General features: G+C 41.4%; 2 protein-coding genes across 4 annotated transcripts; both read left to right on the top strand.

Annotated features, from left to right (window-relative positions):
* The first annotated feature begins 4,919 nt into the window (after window positions 1-4,919).
* On the top strand, window positions 4,920-6,050 carry LOC135512937 (dolichyl-diphosphooligosaccharide--protein glycosyltransferase subunit DAD1-like). Its single transcript, XM_064935473.1, has 3 exons — window positions 4,920-5,393; window positions 5,542-5,701; window positions 5,802-6,050. Exons 1-2 carry the CDS (start codon window positions 5,183-5,185, stop codon window positions 5,670-5,672), a joined length of 342 nt encoding a protein of 113 aa, XP_064791545.1. The 5' UTR covers window positions 4,920-5,182; the 3' UTR covers window positions 5,673-5,701; window positions 5,802-6,050.
* Window positions 6,051-6,748: 698 nt separating this feature from the next.
* On the top strand, window positions 6,749-11,153 carry LOC135512933 (piggyBac transposable element-derived protein 2-like). Of its 3 annotated transcripts, XM_064935465.1 has the most exons (7): window positions 6,749-6,856; window positions 7,403-7,565; window positions 8,016-8,095; window positions 8,232-8,450; window positions 8,553-8,765; window positions 8,930-9,169; window positions 9,428-11,153. In XM_064935465.1, exons 2-7 carry the CDS (start codon window positions 7,412-7,414, stop codon window positions 10,796-10,798), a joined length of 2,277 nt encoding a protein of 758 aa, XP_064791537.1. In that variant the 5' UTR covers window positions 6,749-6,856; window positions 7,403-7,411; the 3' UTR covers window positions 10,799-11,153. The 3 variants fall into 3 exon arrangements, with proteins under 3 accessions (XP_064791537.1, XP_064791536.1, XP_064791535.1); XM_064935464.1 differs by having other exon boundaries at window positions 7,403-7,547; window positions 8,930-11,153; XM_064935463.1 differs by having other exon boundaries at window positions 8,930-11,153.
* Window positions 11,154-15,219: the final 4,066 nt, after the last annotated feature.

Raw genomic sequence — 15,219 nt, 5'->3', positions numbered from 1 at the left:
CTTTTTTACATACGTATTCAGACCCTTTGCCTTGAGACCCGAAATTGAGCTCAGGTACATCCTCTTTCCATTGATCGTCCTTGAGATGTTTCTACACAGGAGTCCACCTGTGGTAAATGCAATTGATTGGAGATGATTTGGAAGGGCACACACCTGTCAATATAAGGTCCCACAGTTGACAGTGCATGTCAGATCAAAAACCAAGCCATGAGGTTGAAGGAATTGTCCGTAGAACTCCGAGACAGGATTGTGTCGAGGCACAGATCTTGGGAAGGACACCAAACAATTTCTGCAGCATTGAAGGTCCCCAAGAACACAGTGGCCTCCATCATTCTTAAATGTAAGAAGTTTGGAACCACCAAGTCTCTTCCGAGAGCTGTCCACCCAGTCAAACTGAGCAATCGGGGGAGAATGGCCTTGGTCTGGGAGGTGACCAAGAACCCGATAGTCACTCTGACAGAGCTCCAGAGTTCCTCTGTGGAGAAGGGAGAACCTTCCAGAAGGACAACCATCTCTGCAGAACTCCACCAATCTTTATGTTAGAGTGGCCAGGCGGAAGCCACTCCTCAGTAAAAGGCACATGACAGCCAGCTTGGAGTTTAAGCACACAGCCAAGAATACTCAACAGGAGTGGCTTCGGGACAAGTCTCTGAATGTCCTTGAGTGACAAGAGACTTGAACCCGATCGATCGAACATCTCTGGAGAGATCTGAAAATAGCTGTGCAGCGACGCTCCCCATCCAACCTGACAGAGTTTAGGGGATCTGCAATGGGAGAAATTTCCCAAATACAGTTGTGCCAAGCTTGTAGCGTCATACCCAAGAATTGAGGCTGTAATCGCTGCCAAAGGTGCTTCAAGAAAGTACTGAGTATAGGGTCTGAATACTCATGTAAATGCTTTTTTTTAATAACTTTGCTAAAATGTCTAAATACCTGTTTTTGCTTGGTCTTTATGGGGTATTGTGTGTAGATTGATGGGGGGGGGATCATCAATTTTAGTACAAGGCTGTGAAGTAACAAGCTGTTACTAGAGATCTGAGTCAGTTTGTTGTCAGCAGCCATTCAATGTTAGTGATGGTTGTTTATCAGTCCTTGAGATAGAAGCTGTTTTTCAGTCTCTCGGCCCCATGTTTGATGCACCTGTACTGACTCAAGGGGTTGTTGTCCTTGATGAGCTTTTTGGCCTTCCTGTGACATCAGGTGCTGTAGGTGTCCTGGAGGGCAGGTAGTTTGCTCCCGGTGATGCGTTGTGCAGACCTCACTACCCTCTGGAGAGCCTTATGGTTGTGGGCGGAGCAGTTGCTGTACCAGGCGGTGATACAGCCTGACAGGATGCTCTCAATTGTGCATCTGTAAAAATTTGTGAGTGTTTTTGGTGACAAGCCAAATTTCTTCAGCCTCCTGAGGTTGAAGATGCGCTGTTGCGCCTTCTTCACCACGCTGTCTGTGTGGGTGGACCATTTCAGTTTGTCCGTGATGTGCACGCCGAAGAACTTAACACTTTCCACCTTCTCCACTACTGTCCCGTCGATGTGGATAGGGGGGTGCTCCCTCTGTTTCCTGAAGTCCACGATCATCTCCTTTGTTTTGTTGACATTGAGTGTGAGGTTATTTTCCTGACACCACAATATGAGGGCCCTCAACTCCTCCGTGCAGGCCGTCTCGTCGTTGTTGGTAATCAAGCCTACCACTGTAGGGTCGTCTGCAAAGTTGATGATTGAGTTGGAGGCGTGCATGGCCACCTGGTCATGGGTGAACAGGGAGTACAGGACAGGGCTGAGCGGAATGGAGATGTTGTTTCCTACCCTCATCACCTGGGGGCGGCCCGTCAGAAAGTCCAGGACACAGCTGCACAGGGCGGGGTCGAGACCCAGGGTCTCGAGCTTAATGACAAGTTTGGAGTGTACTATGGTGTTAAATGCTGAGCTGTAGTCGATGAACAGCATTCTTACATAGGTATTCCTCTTGTCCAGATGGGTTAGGGCAGTGTGCAGTGTGATTGCGTCGTCTGTGGACCTATTGGGGCGGTAAGCAAATTGGAGTGGCTAGAAATAAAGTCAAGATACTATAATGGTGATCTTACTGTCAGGACCCGGTTACGAACCTGGGTCTCCGGAGTGAGAAACAGTCACTTAACCAACTGAGCCACGAATAGTCAGCAGAACCCAGAAGATGAGGCAGACACAGCAGTACTTAAGACAGTGTATTTAATAAAGTAAAAAGGAGAAGTCCTTAAATACAAAAATGGCAAATCCAAAAGGTGGTAGGAATAGCACAAAAAAGCCTCAAGAAATACTCAAAAACAAAAACAGAATTCCACAAGAGCATCCACCGGAATCGACAAGAATACACAGAACACTAGGGCTGGGTGCTAACATACAAACACAGAGCACAGAACTGAAGGAAACTAAGGGTTTAAATACAATCAGGGTAAACGAGGCACAGGTGCAAATAATAATGGGGAACAAGGGAAAAAACATAAGGTCAAAAAGCACAATGGGGGCATCTAGTGACCAAAACCCGGAACAACCCTGGCCAAATCCTGACACTTACTGTCAGTCATGACAACCTCTTGAAAAGAGAACCTTAAAAAGTCACATAACTCACACAGTAGGCTGTATAATATAAATAAAATGAAGCAGCATCATTAAATCAGTGAAACTTTGTTAGGCTACAATGTCGCAGATGCTCTGCACAACTCCATTGAACTCCTCAGCATAGACATTGTGAGCTGCTCCTTCAACCATCTGAGTCTAAGAAAGAAAAAGGGAGGCAGTGTGAGGTTCAGCTTTCCATTTCACTCTCTGATTTCAATATGGGTTTGGCAGTGATTTCTTATTTACATGTTTTCTCCTTCCACAATGAGTGATTGGTGTGTTTTTACACTCCATCTCACCACAGCGCAGGTGTAGCTCCTTCTAGAGCATCAACCTGAAGATCACTGATCAACCCCCCAGAGTTACCAGGTGTCTTGAAAGCACCATAAATCCAGAGAATGCCAGGCAGATGACAAAATTTGCCCACAAAGGACCGCCGTGCCACCTTCCTGTTCAAGTGAGCACAGCACAACAAGGCGAGTCCAAAAATGTATTGTATGCTGCTGCATAAATTATGTAATATGCCAGGGAGATGTAATGTTGGGAGATGTAACTAATGTATGTTGTGTAGTAAGCTGTTAGTAGCCCATGTATGTTGTGTATGCTCACCCAGCTGTTAGTAGCCCATGTGCCTCATCCTAATAATTTGGTCCCTTTTCCCCTCATAACTTAGTCTACTGTTCTGACTTGGTGGTGCACATTTAACCTATAGCCTGTATCAGAGAAATGTCATCAGTCGCGTTGTACAAAACTGGCGATAGCTTTCCGAGCTAAAGGATAGTCGTGGTTTGCTGAATACTAACGTTAGCTAGTGAGCTGGCTAACTTCTGGATAGCTTCTGTTGTGGATTTCGGATATGAGGTGAATAATACTTTTGGAGAAAAAAAACAGATCCGCACCACATTTGGTGAGGCGGGTTGCAGGAGAGTGTTTTGAAGTTGAGTTTTTAGAAAAAAATATAGAAAAAGACAAAAAGATACAAAACATATATACACGGGACAAGACGAGGACGTCTGACTACGCCATCTTGGAAACCTTGAAGAAGCTATAGAAATAGAATATAAACGCAATAGAAGAGTTGTTTCTTGTACTATTGTCTCGTGTCTTTAGAGAACTGTTTCACTTTGATGTACTTTTTCTTCTGTCCTTATTTTGTCTCTTTTCTTCTCTTAACTAGATCTTCTTTGTTAGCTAGCTAGCTTCTTCCAGGAGAGTCCCTAGCAACTGCTTAGCAACTGGTAAACAATTTAGCTAGCTAAGGTAACTACAATTTTATAAAAAAGTTACTTTTTCCAAAGCCTATCTTCTTTGTTTGTTGCTTGTTTTGTCTCCAATTCAGGCTTGCCGTTCTTTTGCTTTTTCCAATGTACTTTTTCAGTAGCTGCTGCTCAATTTGGAATCCGGAATAGTCCTTATCCCTTGCTTGTTAGCTAGTCAACTATGGCTATTTGACATCTCTTTGTATATATCCATAAAAATTATGCCCGTTGATTCATGATTTTGACTGGCTGAGAAATACTGCCGGTCTGTCTCACCCAGACTCCCAATATGTTCCGTACTATGGGACTGCTGGAGATCGAATTTGAATAAACAATGTTGCAAATGTTGGAGAGACAGACAGCAAGGTTTATACAAATCTCCACTGTTGAAATACATGTTAGTCTAAAAGAAATGTGAGATAATGCCTAGATGATTTTTATAGTGGATATCAAGTTTATTAATTGCCTGGCTGGGCTGATGAGACAGTGGATTGCACAGTCAGATGGAACAGAGTAAATAGGCATTTCAAAGTAATATATTTAGCCAGTGGTCATTTGTGGATTATAAACTGGGTGGTTCGAGCCCTGACTGCTGATTGGCTGACAGCCGTGGCATATCAGACTGTATACCACAGGTATGACAAAACATGTAATTTTACTGCTCTAATTAGATGGTAATCAGTTTATAATAGCAATAAGGCACCTCAGGAGTTTGTGGTATATGGCCAATATAACAAGGCTAAGGTTGTATCATGGCATTCCGTGTTGCTTTGTGCCTAAGAACAGCCCATAGCCTTGGTATATATGGACCATATACCACACCACCTCCGGTCGTGTTGCTTAAATAGACACAGGCTGGAATGCAGTTTTAACTAATCAGCGTTCAGGATTAGACCCACCCATTGTATAAAACGGCATGACAACGAACGCGATTGGTCGACGGTCTGCTGGGTGGGGTTTTATATGTCAAATCAAATTGTATTTGTCACGTGCTGAATACAACCGGAGTAGAAATTAAATGTTTGCATATGAGCCTGTGTTTCCATTCATTGTCCAATTTAATTCCTATCGCATCCTTTCTGTAATATCTCTGGTTAGGGTTTAGGACTCTGAGGTATAGGTTTAGGGTAGGGACGTCCCAAGGATTCCGGATAACATTAACCTTTTTCCGTTCGCAGTTTTGCAATAGACGAAACGTTTGGCAGCAGAATCGGCGTAATGAATACACCCCAGTTTCAGTGACACGTCATTTTTGTGCGGCATCTGACGGAAGCGACTTGCATCCTGATTCTCTTTGCACGTTGAGGCTTTTGTTAATAAGAAAACATGTCTAACTCGGTAATTTCAGTTATTTCTCGATTCTTGGAGGAATACAGGACCAAAACATCGAATAAATTGAAAGTGGTCGACGCCTACCTTTTCTACATCTTGTTAACTGGCGCATTGCAGTTTCTGTACTGCTTGCTGGTTGGCACCTTCCCATTCAACAGCTTTCTGGCCGGGTTCATATCTTGTGTTGGAGCCTTCATCCTGGGAGGTAATATAAACACTCAACTGTAAATGTATTTGCATAATCTTGTGATATTCAGCTGTATTGTACATCAGTGAGGCCAACCAATGGCAGCCACCATTATTGGAAATGGTTTCTGATCAACTCACCCCATTTTTTTCTGGCCTGCCTACAGTCTGCCTGCGTATCCAGATCAATCCAGATAACAAAGGAGACTTCCTGTCCATCTCCCAGGAGAGGGCCTTTGCCGATTTCTTATTAGCCCACACTGTCCTGCACCTCGTGGTCATTAATTTTATTGGTTGAGAAACAAATTATTTGAACCCTCAGACCAGGTGTGAACAGTATGCACAAAGTACATCTTCACAGTAATTGTTATCCAGTGTTATGAATCTGCATGTTACTGACATGATTCTTGTTAATTTCATTTCACAGATTAACAACAGACTTGACCAAAATGCACCTGTCACCTCAAGACAACATTCATACAATAAGATTTTGCCTCCCTAATTTACCCTAACTGTAAGTGCATGGGCCGATCAATAATGACTGTGATAATACCCACATCTTCTACAAATTTCTGTCACTCAACTGTCAGTTTCTAAAAATAATTATTTTGTACTGTTTGTATGATTGTTGCAAACCACTTGAGATTATTGAAATAAAATAAAAACAATTGTTGAAGAGTTGTGATTTTAATGGAATATCTCTTTAGCATTATTGATAATGATTTTCTGAGCAGACCATTCAATCACTAGGACTGGAGACAACTCCCCAATCGGACTTATTCTAAAGCTACTTGAACTGTAGGGCTGTTTCATACTACATGTGTATGACCTAATAATTAGCTATAAACAGCAGTATTCAAATATAAAATGCATGCTAAATTCCCAGATTCTTTTTTTCTCTGACACCCTCCAAATCTGTCTATTTCATAACTAATGTAATGATTACACCTTTATTAATTGCTAGCAATCAAAACTTGGCCAAGTCTGTTCATCTTGGTACATTGATCTAGTTCAAAATAAGGCAAAAGTAAACACGTTGTCCCCCACGAATGATGCAGAAATAAGCGAAAGAAAAGGGACAGCTCTCCACACGACCTTTTCAATAAGTCTTGCGAGAGCTTGGTAAGTATGTTCTGTCTCGTATGACTGAGTATCACTAACTATGATGCAACAATTTTAAGAAGAGGCAACCGTAAACACGAATAATAAAGGTTTCCGAGTTCGTGGCATTTATCAAGACAGACCTTTTTCGTTATCTGACGCAACTGTAGAGCAGTAGGATTCACTTTCGTATATGCCCAGCAGAAGGCAGTAAAATACATTTTAAAGGGAAATAAAACACATTTACAGACTTTGTAGCTAGTATTTTGGTCTTTTCAAGATTCCGTATGTGCAACTACAAACATATTCCCCGTCCCCCATATACTTCCAGAGAAAGGTTTCTATACCGTTTTGATACTTCTGAAAGCATCCATGTAACTGGTAAAGATATTTTCTACACATATATTTATATAAACTATGATCGTTATAATATTGTTGACAAGTTGGTGTGTAGCCGCTATTCAAGCAATATGCTAGTTATAACTAAATATTTAGAAAAGCTAGCGGCAGCCAACTTGCTAGCAATTGTAGTTAGCTTGGGCATTTTCACATACCGGTAGCTTTAATAAAGAGTACATTTGGAAACTCTGGGTATAAAGAGCCATGAAGACGAACGTGTGAAGTTCATAAGAGCATCAAAGTAGATGTCAAATGAAAGCTAAGAGTGTGTGTGCCTCTGTTCCTTCATAATCTAATGCAGCTGGATATCTTTGTGAATCTATTCAGACTTTAGACTGTTCGAATCCACATCCACTTGAAAGCGTTTTGCTACACAAACTCTAGGGGAAGAGGGATACACACACTTTCTCAAATGCAGATATCTAAGGAGTAAATCAGTGAATTGTAAACGTATTGATAGTAGTAATCTTGTAATAATGATTAATTAAATTGTTTGCCAGTCATTTCACTCAAATGTATTATTCACAGATTGTCACCATGCCACTGACAAATGCTGAAAAGCAAAGAAGATACAGGCAAAGACTAAAGGAGAAGGGGAGTTATGAGGAGGTCAAAGAAAAAGACAGGAGGAGGCACAGTTTGAGAAAAGCAAAGGCTAAAAGCCAAGGAAAATGTATGTTTCTAGTGTTTTGTGAGTTTGATCAATTACCCTTTCAATGTATATTTCCATACAAATGATTTATAACTTTGTGTACCTATTTATGCTGCATCATCACAAAGAGAATGACATTCAAATCCATAATTTATTTCTGTGTCTAGAACAACGCAGGGACCCATCATTTCATTCCGTTACCATAAATATGTTACCTGGTGTTAATCCACTTCTTAATAACCAGATACTTTTTTGTATAACTAAGTTGTCATATCACAAAGCTGACACCCCATTCTTTCAGCAGACATCTTTTAATCTTATTTCAGAGCAGATATTTACGTTTTTGGAAAACTTGGTCACACATTTTGGGGAATTTACTTTTGCTCTTAGTAATGTCCTGTTTATATTTGCTGTTTTATTCTATTCCTTACTCTGTATGTGTCCTTGGATCTTGAAAGGTGCAATAACATGTATTATTATTATTGACAGGGCATGAGTTTCATCATCATCTGCTGAAGATGGATCAATATGGGAGATATGAAAGCAGTGGTCAGCCAGAAGAGCTTTTTGTAGGTTAACCCACATTTTTATCCATTCTTCAAAATGAGAAGCAGTTAATTATACCATATCTAACACAATTGGCTGTTAAACAAGTTCTATTGGTCAAATAGTTTATTTCCCTAACCCCAACCATGGTCTGTTTAGGATCACTCACTGCTTTGGAGGCAGGTCAAAGAGGAGGCTGAAGAATGTGAGATTCAGCAGAGCCAAGGGTCAGCAGTTTCATTAGGAGTTGAAATATCCCAGGTTTGTCTAAAGGAGGACCCAATTGAACAAGATCCCTCCTTTGATACAGTTTCAGACATCCATGGAGTCACAGAACAAGAGCGTGTACATAAACGCATGAAGTATCTCAAAGTAAAGGTAAGTGGCTATATCCTTAACTGTGCAAGCTTTGTTACAAGGCACAGAGTTATTGTTAGAAATAAAATGATACATTAATTAATTATGTTTTCTCCGTGTCAGGTGCTGCCTTCTCTAGTCCCAGTCAAAGAGTCTGAAGAATGCTCCCTTGTGCCAGTAGATGAAATTGCCTCAATTACAGTGAAGGACGAAGAGAATGAAGACTGGTTGAAGTCAGAAGATGAGGATCTTGTGAAAGTGTCAGTGCCTTGGGAGCTGTTGGAAACATCACCATCATCATCATGTTCAGATACAGAGGACAGTGATAATGTGCGGGTGAGTTCAAACATTTAATAATAGACTGAGTGAAATAGACACCCTTTGAGATGTTTTGTAAAGTTAGGTTTGTGTGCATTATCTCTTTAGCTGTGCATGTCAATGGGCCTCCTAATGATATTTTATGGATGTTATGGAAAATGTCATGTTTCTTTCTCTGATAGCACATGGACACAAAAACACTCAGGAGAAAGTGGCCAAGAGCTGCTGTGGCCATTCTACCACAGGATCCCCTGGATTCAGAGGTGGAAGACCTAAGTGACTCAGAGGATGATGACCTAGAGGATATTCCAAAACCAGGAGATCTGGAGGATGAGTCCCCTTCTAAGCTTACAAAAGGAGATGCTTCCCAATACCCTAAAACCGCAGAGTCTCCCAAGAGAAAGAAGAGAAAAAGCAGAAATGTAATTATATTGGTTCCTACAGACACATATAACCACAATCTCGACACAGTTGTAAGCCCATTTAATTCTAGTTCCTTCAAAACACAGCCAAGACATCTGCTTTGGAAGAAGGCCGACATAGATTCCTTCCAAGTTCCAGATCCAGTGTTTGTGGCACCACAGTGTGTTCAATCCCCCTATCAATATTTCAAGATGTTATTCACTGATCAGATGATTGCACACATTGCTGAGCAGACCAACCTTTACTCTGTTCAACAGACTGGATCCGCAATCAACACAAACTCTGGAGAAATTGAGGATTTCTTGTCTATGCTTCTCTACATGGGTGTTTTTGACTTTCCAACCTTTGTGGACTACTGGCATTCTGACTCTCGCTTCCCACCTGTGGCTGATACCATGTCTGTGAGAAGGTTCCAGTCACTCTGCAGGTTTCTTCACTTCAATGACAACATGCAAAATAATCACAGTCCTGACCGCTTCTACAAGATCCGACCTCTTTTTAACATGCTGCGTCAACAGTGTCTCCTCATACAGTCAACCAACAGGCAAAGCATAGCTGAAGTCATGGTAGCTTACAAAGGCACCAAAGCAGGAAATCTTCGTCATTACAAATCTAATCAGCATGACAAATTTGGTTTTAGGTTATTCTGTCGGGGCAGTTCTTCAGGTATTATCCATGACCTGCTACTGTACCAAGGGGATACAACATTTCTCAACAGTGGGCTAGATGAAGATGAACAGAATCCTCTGCTGAGTACCAAGGTTGTCACCACCCTCTGTACATCTATTGCAGAGCCAGAGGCTACAGTTGTTTTCTGTGACAACTACCTCATCAGTCTTGACCTGGTAAAGTCCCTGCAGGCCAGACTGGGTGTGAGGTGTATTGGCACTGTGAGAGCAAATGGCACAGGTGGAGCAACTGCAATGGATGACAAGGATCTTGCAAAGCTAGGGCGTGGAGCATACGACTACTGTTCTCAAGAGGGGGTGATTGCTGTCAGGTGGTTGGACAAAAAGAGTGTCTCAATACTAAGCAATGCATGTGGAATTGAACCTCTGGGGTATGTTAGGCGGTTCTGTCGGGAGACCCATCAAAAGATTGATATCACATGCCCATCAGTCATGTTGGCTTACATTCAAGCAAAGGAGGGCATCGATCTGTCTGATATGCTGGTGCGTCTGTACAAGACACCTATGAAGGCACGCCGGTGGTACCTACCTCTGTTTGGATACATCCTTGATCTGTGCATTGCCAATGCTTGGCTGATGTACAAGCGGGACTGTGACCTTCTCAAGGAAAAACCAGTGCACCTAAAAAGGTTTCGTTTGTCTGTGGCAGGGACTCTAAAAGTAGTCAACAAACTCCCAACCAGGGTTGGCCAACCATCAGTTCCTCCAAATCCACACACAACTCCAAAGCGGCTGAACAATCCCAGAGCCTTACAGCCTACAGCAGATGTCCGTTATGACTGCCTTGGACACTGGCCTATCTTTGGGGAACAGAGAGGAAGGTGCAACCTGTGCGTCAAGGGCGTCTCGAGGTGGAAGTGTTCCAAGTGTGGTGATGGAAAGTTGTTTTTGTGTCTGAACAACAAGCAGCAGTGCTTTGTGTGTTATCACCAGAAGTGATCATTATCAGAGCACAATAATATTATGTTGGCTTTTTGTTACATAAAAAAATATTTTTTCGAAAACATTCGTTTTTGTTGTTTTCCTATTATATGGAAGTTTCCATGAAGTTGATGGACAATCTAATTGTTCTCAGTGTTTCAACATTGATACTGTTAATTGTGTCCATTTTTGCTGTTACTGTGATGCCTATAATTTGGACTACCATGAAGTAAAGGTTACTTTTTTACTTATGTTTTACTTCACTTGAACATGTTTTTGTATTATTGTTTCATAATGACATGTACATTTACTAAGGTTTACTGAATTATTATAATTTGTGTTGCACAAATAAAAATGCGCTACTTGTTTCTCACTGTTGCCTCTTTGTTCAGAAGTTTATTTTTTCCACTAGTTTTTTTGACTATTTTGCACCCTACCTATACTGAACAAAAATATAAAACACAATATACAACAATTTTACTGAGTTACAGTTCATACAACAAAATCAGTCAGTTGAAATAAATAAATTAGACCCTAATCTATGGATTTTACATTACGGGGTAGGGGCACAGCAAATCAGAATTAGTCTTCCCCACAAAAGGGCTTTATTACAGACAGAAATACTCTGAAATAGTTTCATCAGCTGTCCAGGTGGCTGGTTTCAGACAATTCCACAATTCAGCCAGATGTGGATGTCCTGGCGTGGTTACACATGGTGTGCAGTTGTGAGGCCAGTTGGAAGTACTGCCAAATTCACTAAAATGACCTTTGAGGCAGCTTATTGTAGAGAAATTAACATTCAATTATCTGGCAACAGCCCTGGACATTCTTGCATTCCATGCCAATTGCACACACCTTCAAACCTTGAGGCATCTGTGGCATTGTGTTGTGTGACAAAACTGCACATTTTCGTGGCCTTTTATTGTCCCCAGAATAACCCGCACCTGTGTAATGATGTGTAACCTTAATTTAACTAGGCAAGTCAGTTAAGAACAAATTCTTACTTACAATGATGGCCTACCGGGGAACAGTGGGTTAAGTGCCTTGTTCAGGGGCAGAACGACAGATTTTTACCTTGTCAGCTCGGGGATTCGATCCAGCAACCTTTCGGTTACTGGCTCTAACCACTAGGCTACCTGCCGCCCCGATCATGCTGTTTAATCAGATTATTGACATGACACACCTGTCAGGTGGATGGCAAAGGAGAAATGCTCACTAACCGGGATGTCAACAAATTTGTGCACAAAATTGGAAAGAAATAAGCCTTTTGTGCGTATGGACAATTTCTGGGATCTTTTATTTCACCTCATGAAACATGGGACCAACCCTTTACATGTTTATTTTATATTTTTGTTCAGTACTCCCAAGTGGGTGAGCCTATGCCCCCCAGGCCCACCCATGGCTGCACCCATTGCCCAGTCATGTGAAATCTATAAATTAGGGTCTAATTAATTAAATAAAACTGGCTGATTTCCTTCTATGAAATGTAACTCAGTAAAATCTTAGAAATTGTTGCATGTTGCATTTATATTTTTGTTCAGTATAGCAAACATAGTAGCAGCATATGTGAAACTGTGTGGTGTCAATATGCATGCGTGACACAGGAGTTTGGTGTCACCTTAATTGGGCAGAACGGGCTCGTGGTAATGAATGGAGCAGAATCAGTGGAATGGTATCAAATACATCAAACATGGTTTCCAGGTGTATGATGTCATTCCATTTACATCGTTCTGGGCATTATTATGACTCCCCTCAGCAGTCTCTTGTAAATTGTGTGTTGGCATGTCAGTGTAAGTATGTGTGGGTAGAGTCCAGTGAGTGTGCATAGTCAGTGCAAAATGCAGGCCTAGATAGTATTCAGCCAATTAATGAAGGTTATTTTTTGCCTGAACTGAATCTCCCCTCATCTCTGCTTCAAAGGAGCATGACGTTTCAAGAGGGTTGAAGATCGTAGCAGTACATCATTGCATCCAACTATGGCACCTGCTTGACTATGCTTTTTCCACGTTGGGCAGTAAATCAGTGGATGGTACTGATTTAGAAAGTTGTTTTTGGCATCACTGAGCAGTGCCCATTAAATAATTAAATCCAATTGTTAGACTCTACCACCAACTCCAAATCAAACCCAAACATGGATTTGATGTTCTCGCTTTTGTTAAGGGTTGTGTCAATTGAATCTGATATCAGGATAAATATGACACTGAGTCACCTTATTGTATACTATGTATTTTTCATTAGCTAAGCAATAAGTGGTAAATGCAATTTTCGTATATACGGGCTCTCTGTCCCACCTCGCAGGGCAAACAGAGAACTGACTTGTTCCTGACAAAGATATTATAATATACTCTGACAAAAGTAGTTCCTGCTTCCAAGCCGGCCTGTCAGAGTAGAGACTGGTTGTGGTTTAAACTCACTCAGCCTATCGTTGATTGTTGGCGCACAGGCTGGTCCCAGCCCCCTAGGCGCTTCAGCGGTCAGTCGTTGTAGTTGTGTAGAATATCTATGCGCCCGTGCTCGATACAGTTATAAAGCACCTGGCTCATGTTCTCTAACAAAATACAGTTTGTTCCCTACACTACGTTCTGTATGTGTCTGTTTTGATGTTATTCTGTATTTTTCACGAGAAAGGCCCATGGCCCTGAAACTGTTAACAATGTCTCAAGTCAGCTGTGTTGCATAACACATATACCCACACAAGCCAACAGCAAATATTATTCCATCACATATGATATGGTAAGGGCTAAAGTGTATAACACAGAACCTCACACTTTGCGTGCACACCTGTTTGTTCCAGCTAATCAGCCTCGCAATATGGGCACTTTGTTGACGCAAAGAGAAAGTGGAATAGAGTGCGCGGGCAAACATTGCTATCCATGTTTGGTTTTGATTTGGAGGAGGTTGGTAGCATCTAACAACTGGATTTAATGGCTCCATGGGCACTGCAAATGACGACTTCCTAATCAGAACCGTCTACCACTTACGGATATACTTTCGGACGTAGTAAAAGTGTCGCCAAACAGGCACTGCCCGGCAAATAACTCTCATACAACCTGGATAGATATATTGTGTTATATTCTCCTACATTCAATTCACATTTATATAAACTTCAGTGTTTTCTTTCAAATGGTACCAAGAACATGCATATCCTTGGTTCTGTGCCTGAGCTACAGGCTGTTAGATGTGGGTATGTCTTCAGGCGGAAATTGAAAAAAGTAGGGGGTAGCTCTAAGAGGATTTATAATTATTAATAAAGCCACATGCAAACATGCTCTCTCTTTTGTTTTCTTGAGTAAGGCAGCTCCAACATGCAGGTGTTTCAGCCTAGCTCAGTGCTTTCTGCGGTGCTGGGGCAAGCCAGCAGAAAATAGAGCGTTGTGCCGCGATTGGCTTAGTATTCTGTCACTCATGGGGACACCAAATCACCGCCAAGTCTAAGGGTAGAGCTAGAAAACTCTATCCCCTTGGGTGCTGCCATAGAGTTACATTAGAAGTGCCCATCCAAGAAGGTTCAAGGTCATTGGCCACAGAATGACGTCAAATCACGTTATATGTACAGTAGCTTTGATTGGACTGATCATGTCAACATAATACTTTCAAAATCTTAGCTAGCAGTCATCATCATGAATCAAGTCGCCAATCTGCTGGCAAATCATGTTTAATCCTTGTCATATGAAGATAAAGAATGAAGAGAAATTATAGATAAAATGTATTGGTGCTCATCGGCCATTGGACATAAACATTACACAAGTTGGAAATCGCAAATTCAACAATGAGTGTTTTGTAAGGAATCTGTGACAGTGGCTAACTGCAAGCATTGCAAAGCAATCACTAGCCTGCTAATCAGGGGAGTGGCTGTATGGTCCCAAATCTGGGATTTAGGGGCTCTTTTCCCCAAATAAAAATGATAAACATTCAGCATTGGCCATGCTATGAATGAAGCATGGTTTGGGCCCTGCTCAAAACAACTTAACTCGGAACTACGAAAATTTGACTTCAGTGAATTCCAGTCAAATGGGAAATCGGGAATAAACGAGCTCCATTAGACCTCTTTCCAGCAAAGACGCGCGAGACTCTTGGCTGCAGTAAGAAAACCATCGCCATCTGCGCTCATTCAAAACAGCCTAGATTTACGTTATTACTTCTAAACAAAACTTTTTGGGGTTATCATGCAATTATGTTTTGATTCTCGATTGAACAGTCAATAATATTATATTTGAATGTGATCTTTGTAAAAAAAAAAAAAAGACATTTTACTGCTTGGAGTGAAAGTGTAAAAAAAATACTGTTGATTTGCGATGATGACACAAACATATTAAGCAAGACATTCATACGAGCCTTAAAATCCAAAATTAGTATGACAAGCACTCTTAAGGAACATCTAAATATATGTTGTTTTTTTTGCTGGCTTTCTGTAAAAACTCCCCCATGTTCTGCCACTA

This window comes from Oncorhynchus masou, chromosome 24, assembly GCF_036934945.1.
Source record: "Oncorhynchus masou masou isolate Uvic2021 chromosome 24, UVic_Omas_1.1, whole genome shotgun sequence".
Lineage (NCBI taxonomy): Eukaryota > Metazoa > Chordata > Actinopteri > Salmoniformes > Salmonidae > Oncorhynchus > Oncorhynchus masou.
Note: the sequence above shows the minus strand (reverse complement) of the source record. Positions and strands in the feature narration are given on the sequence as shown.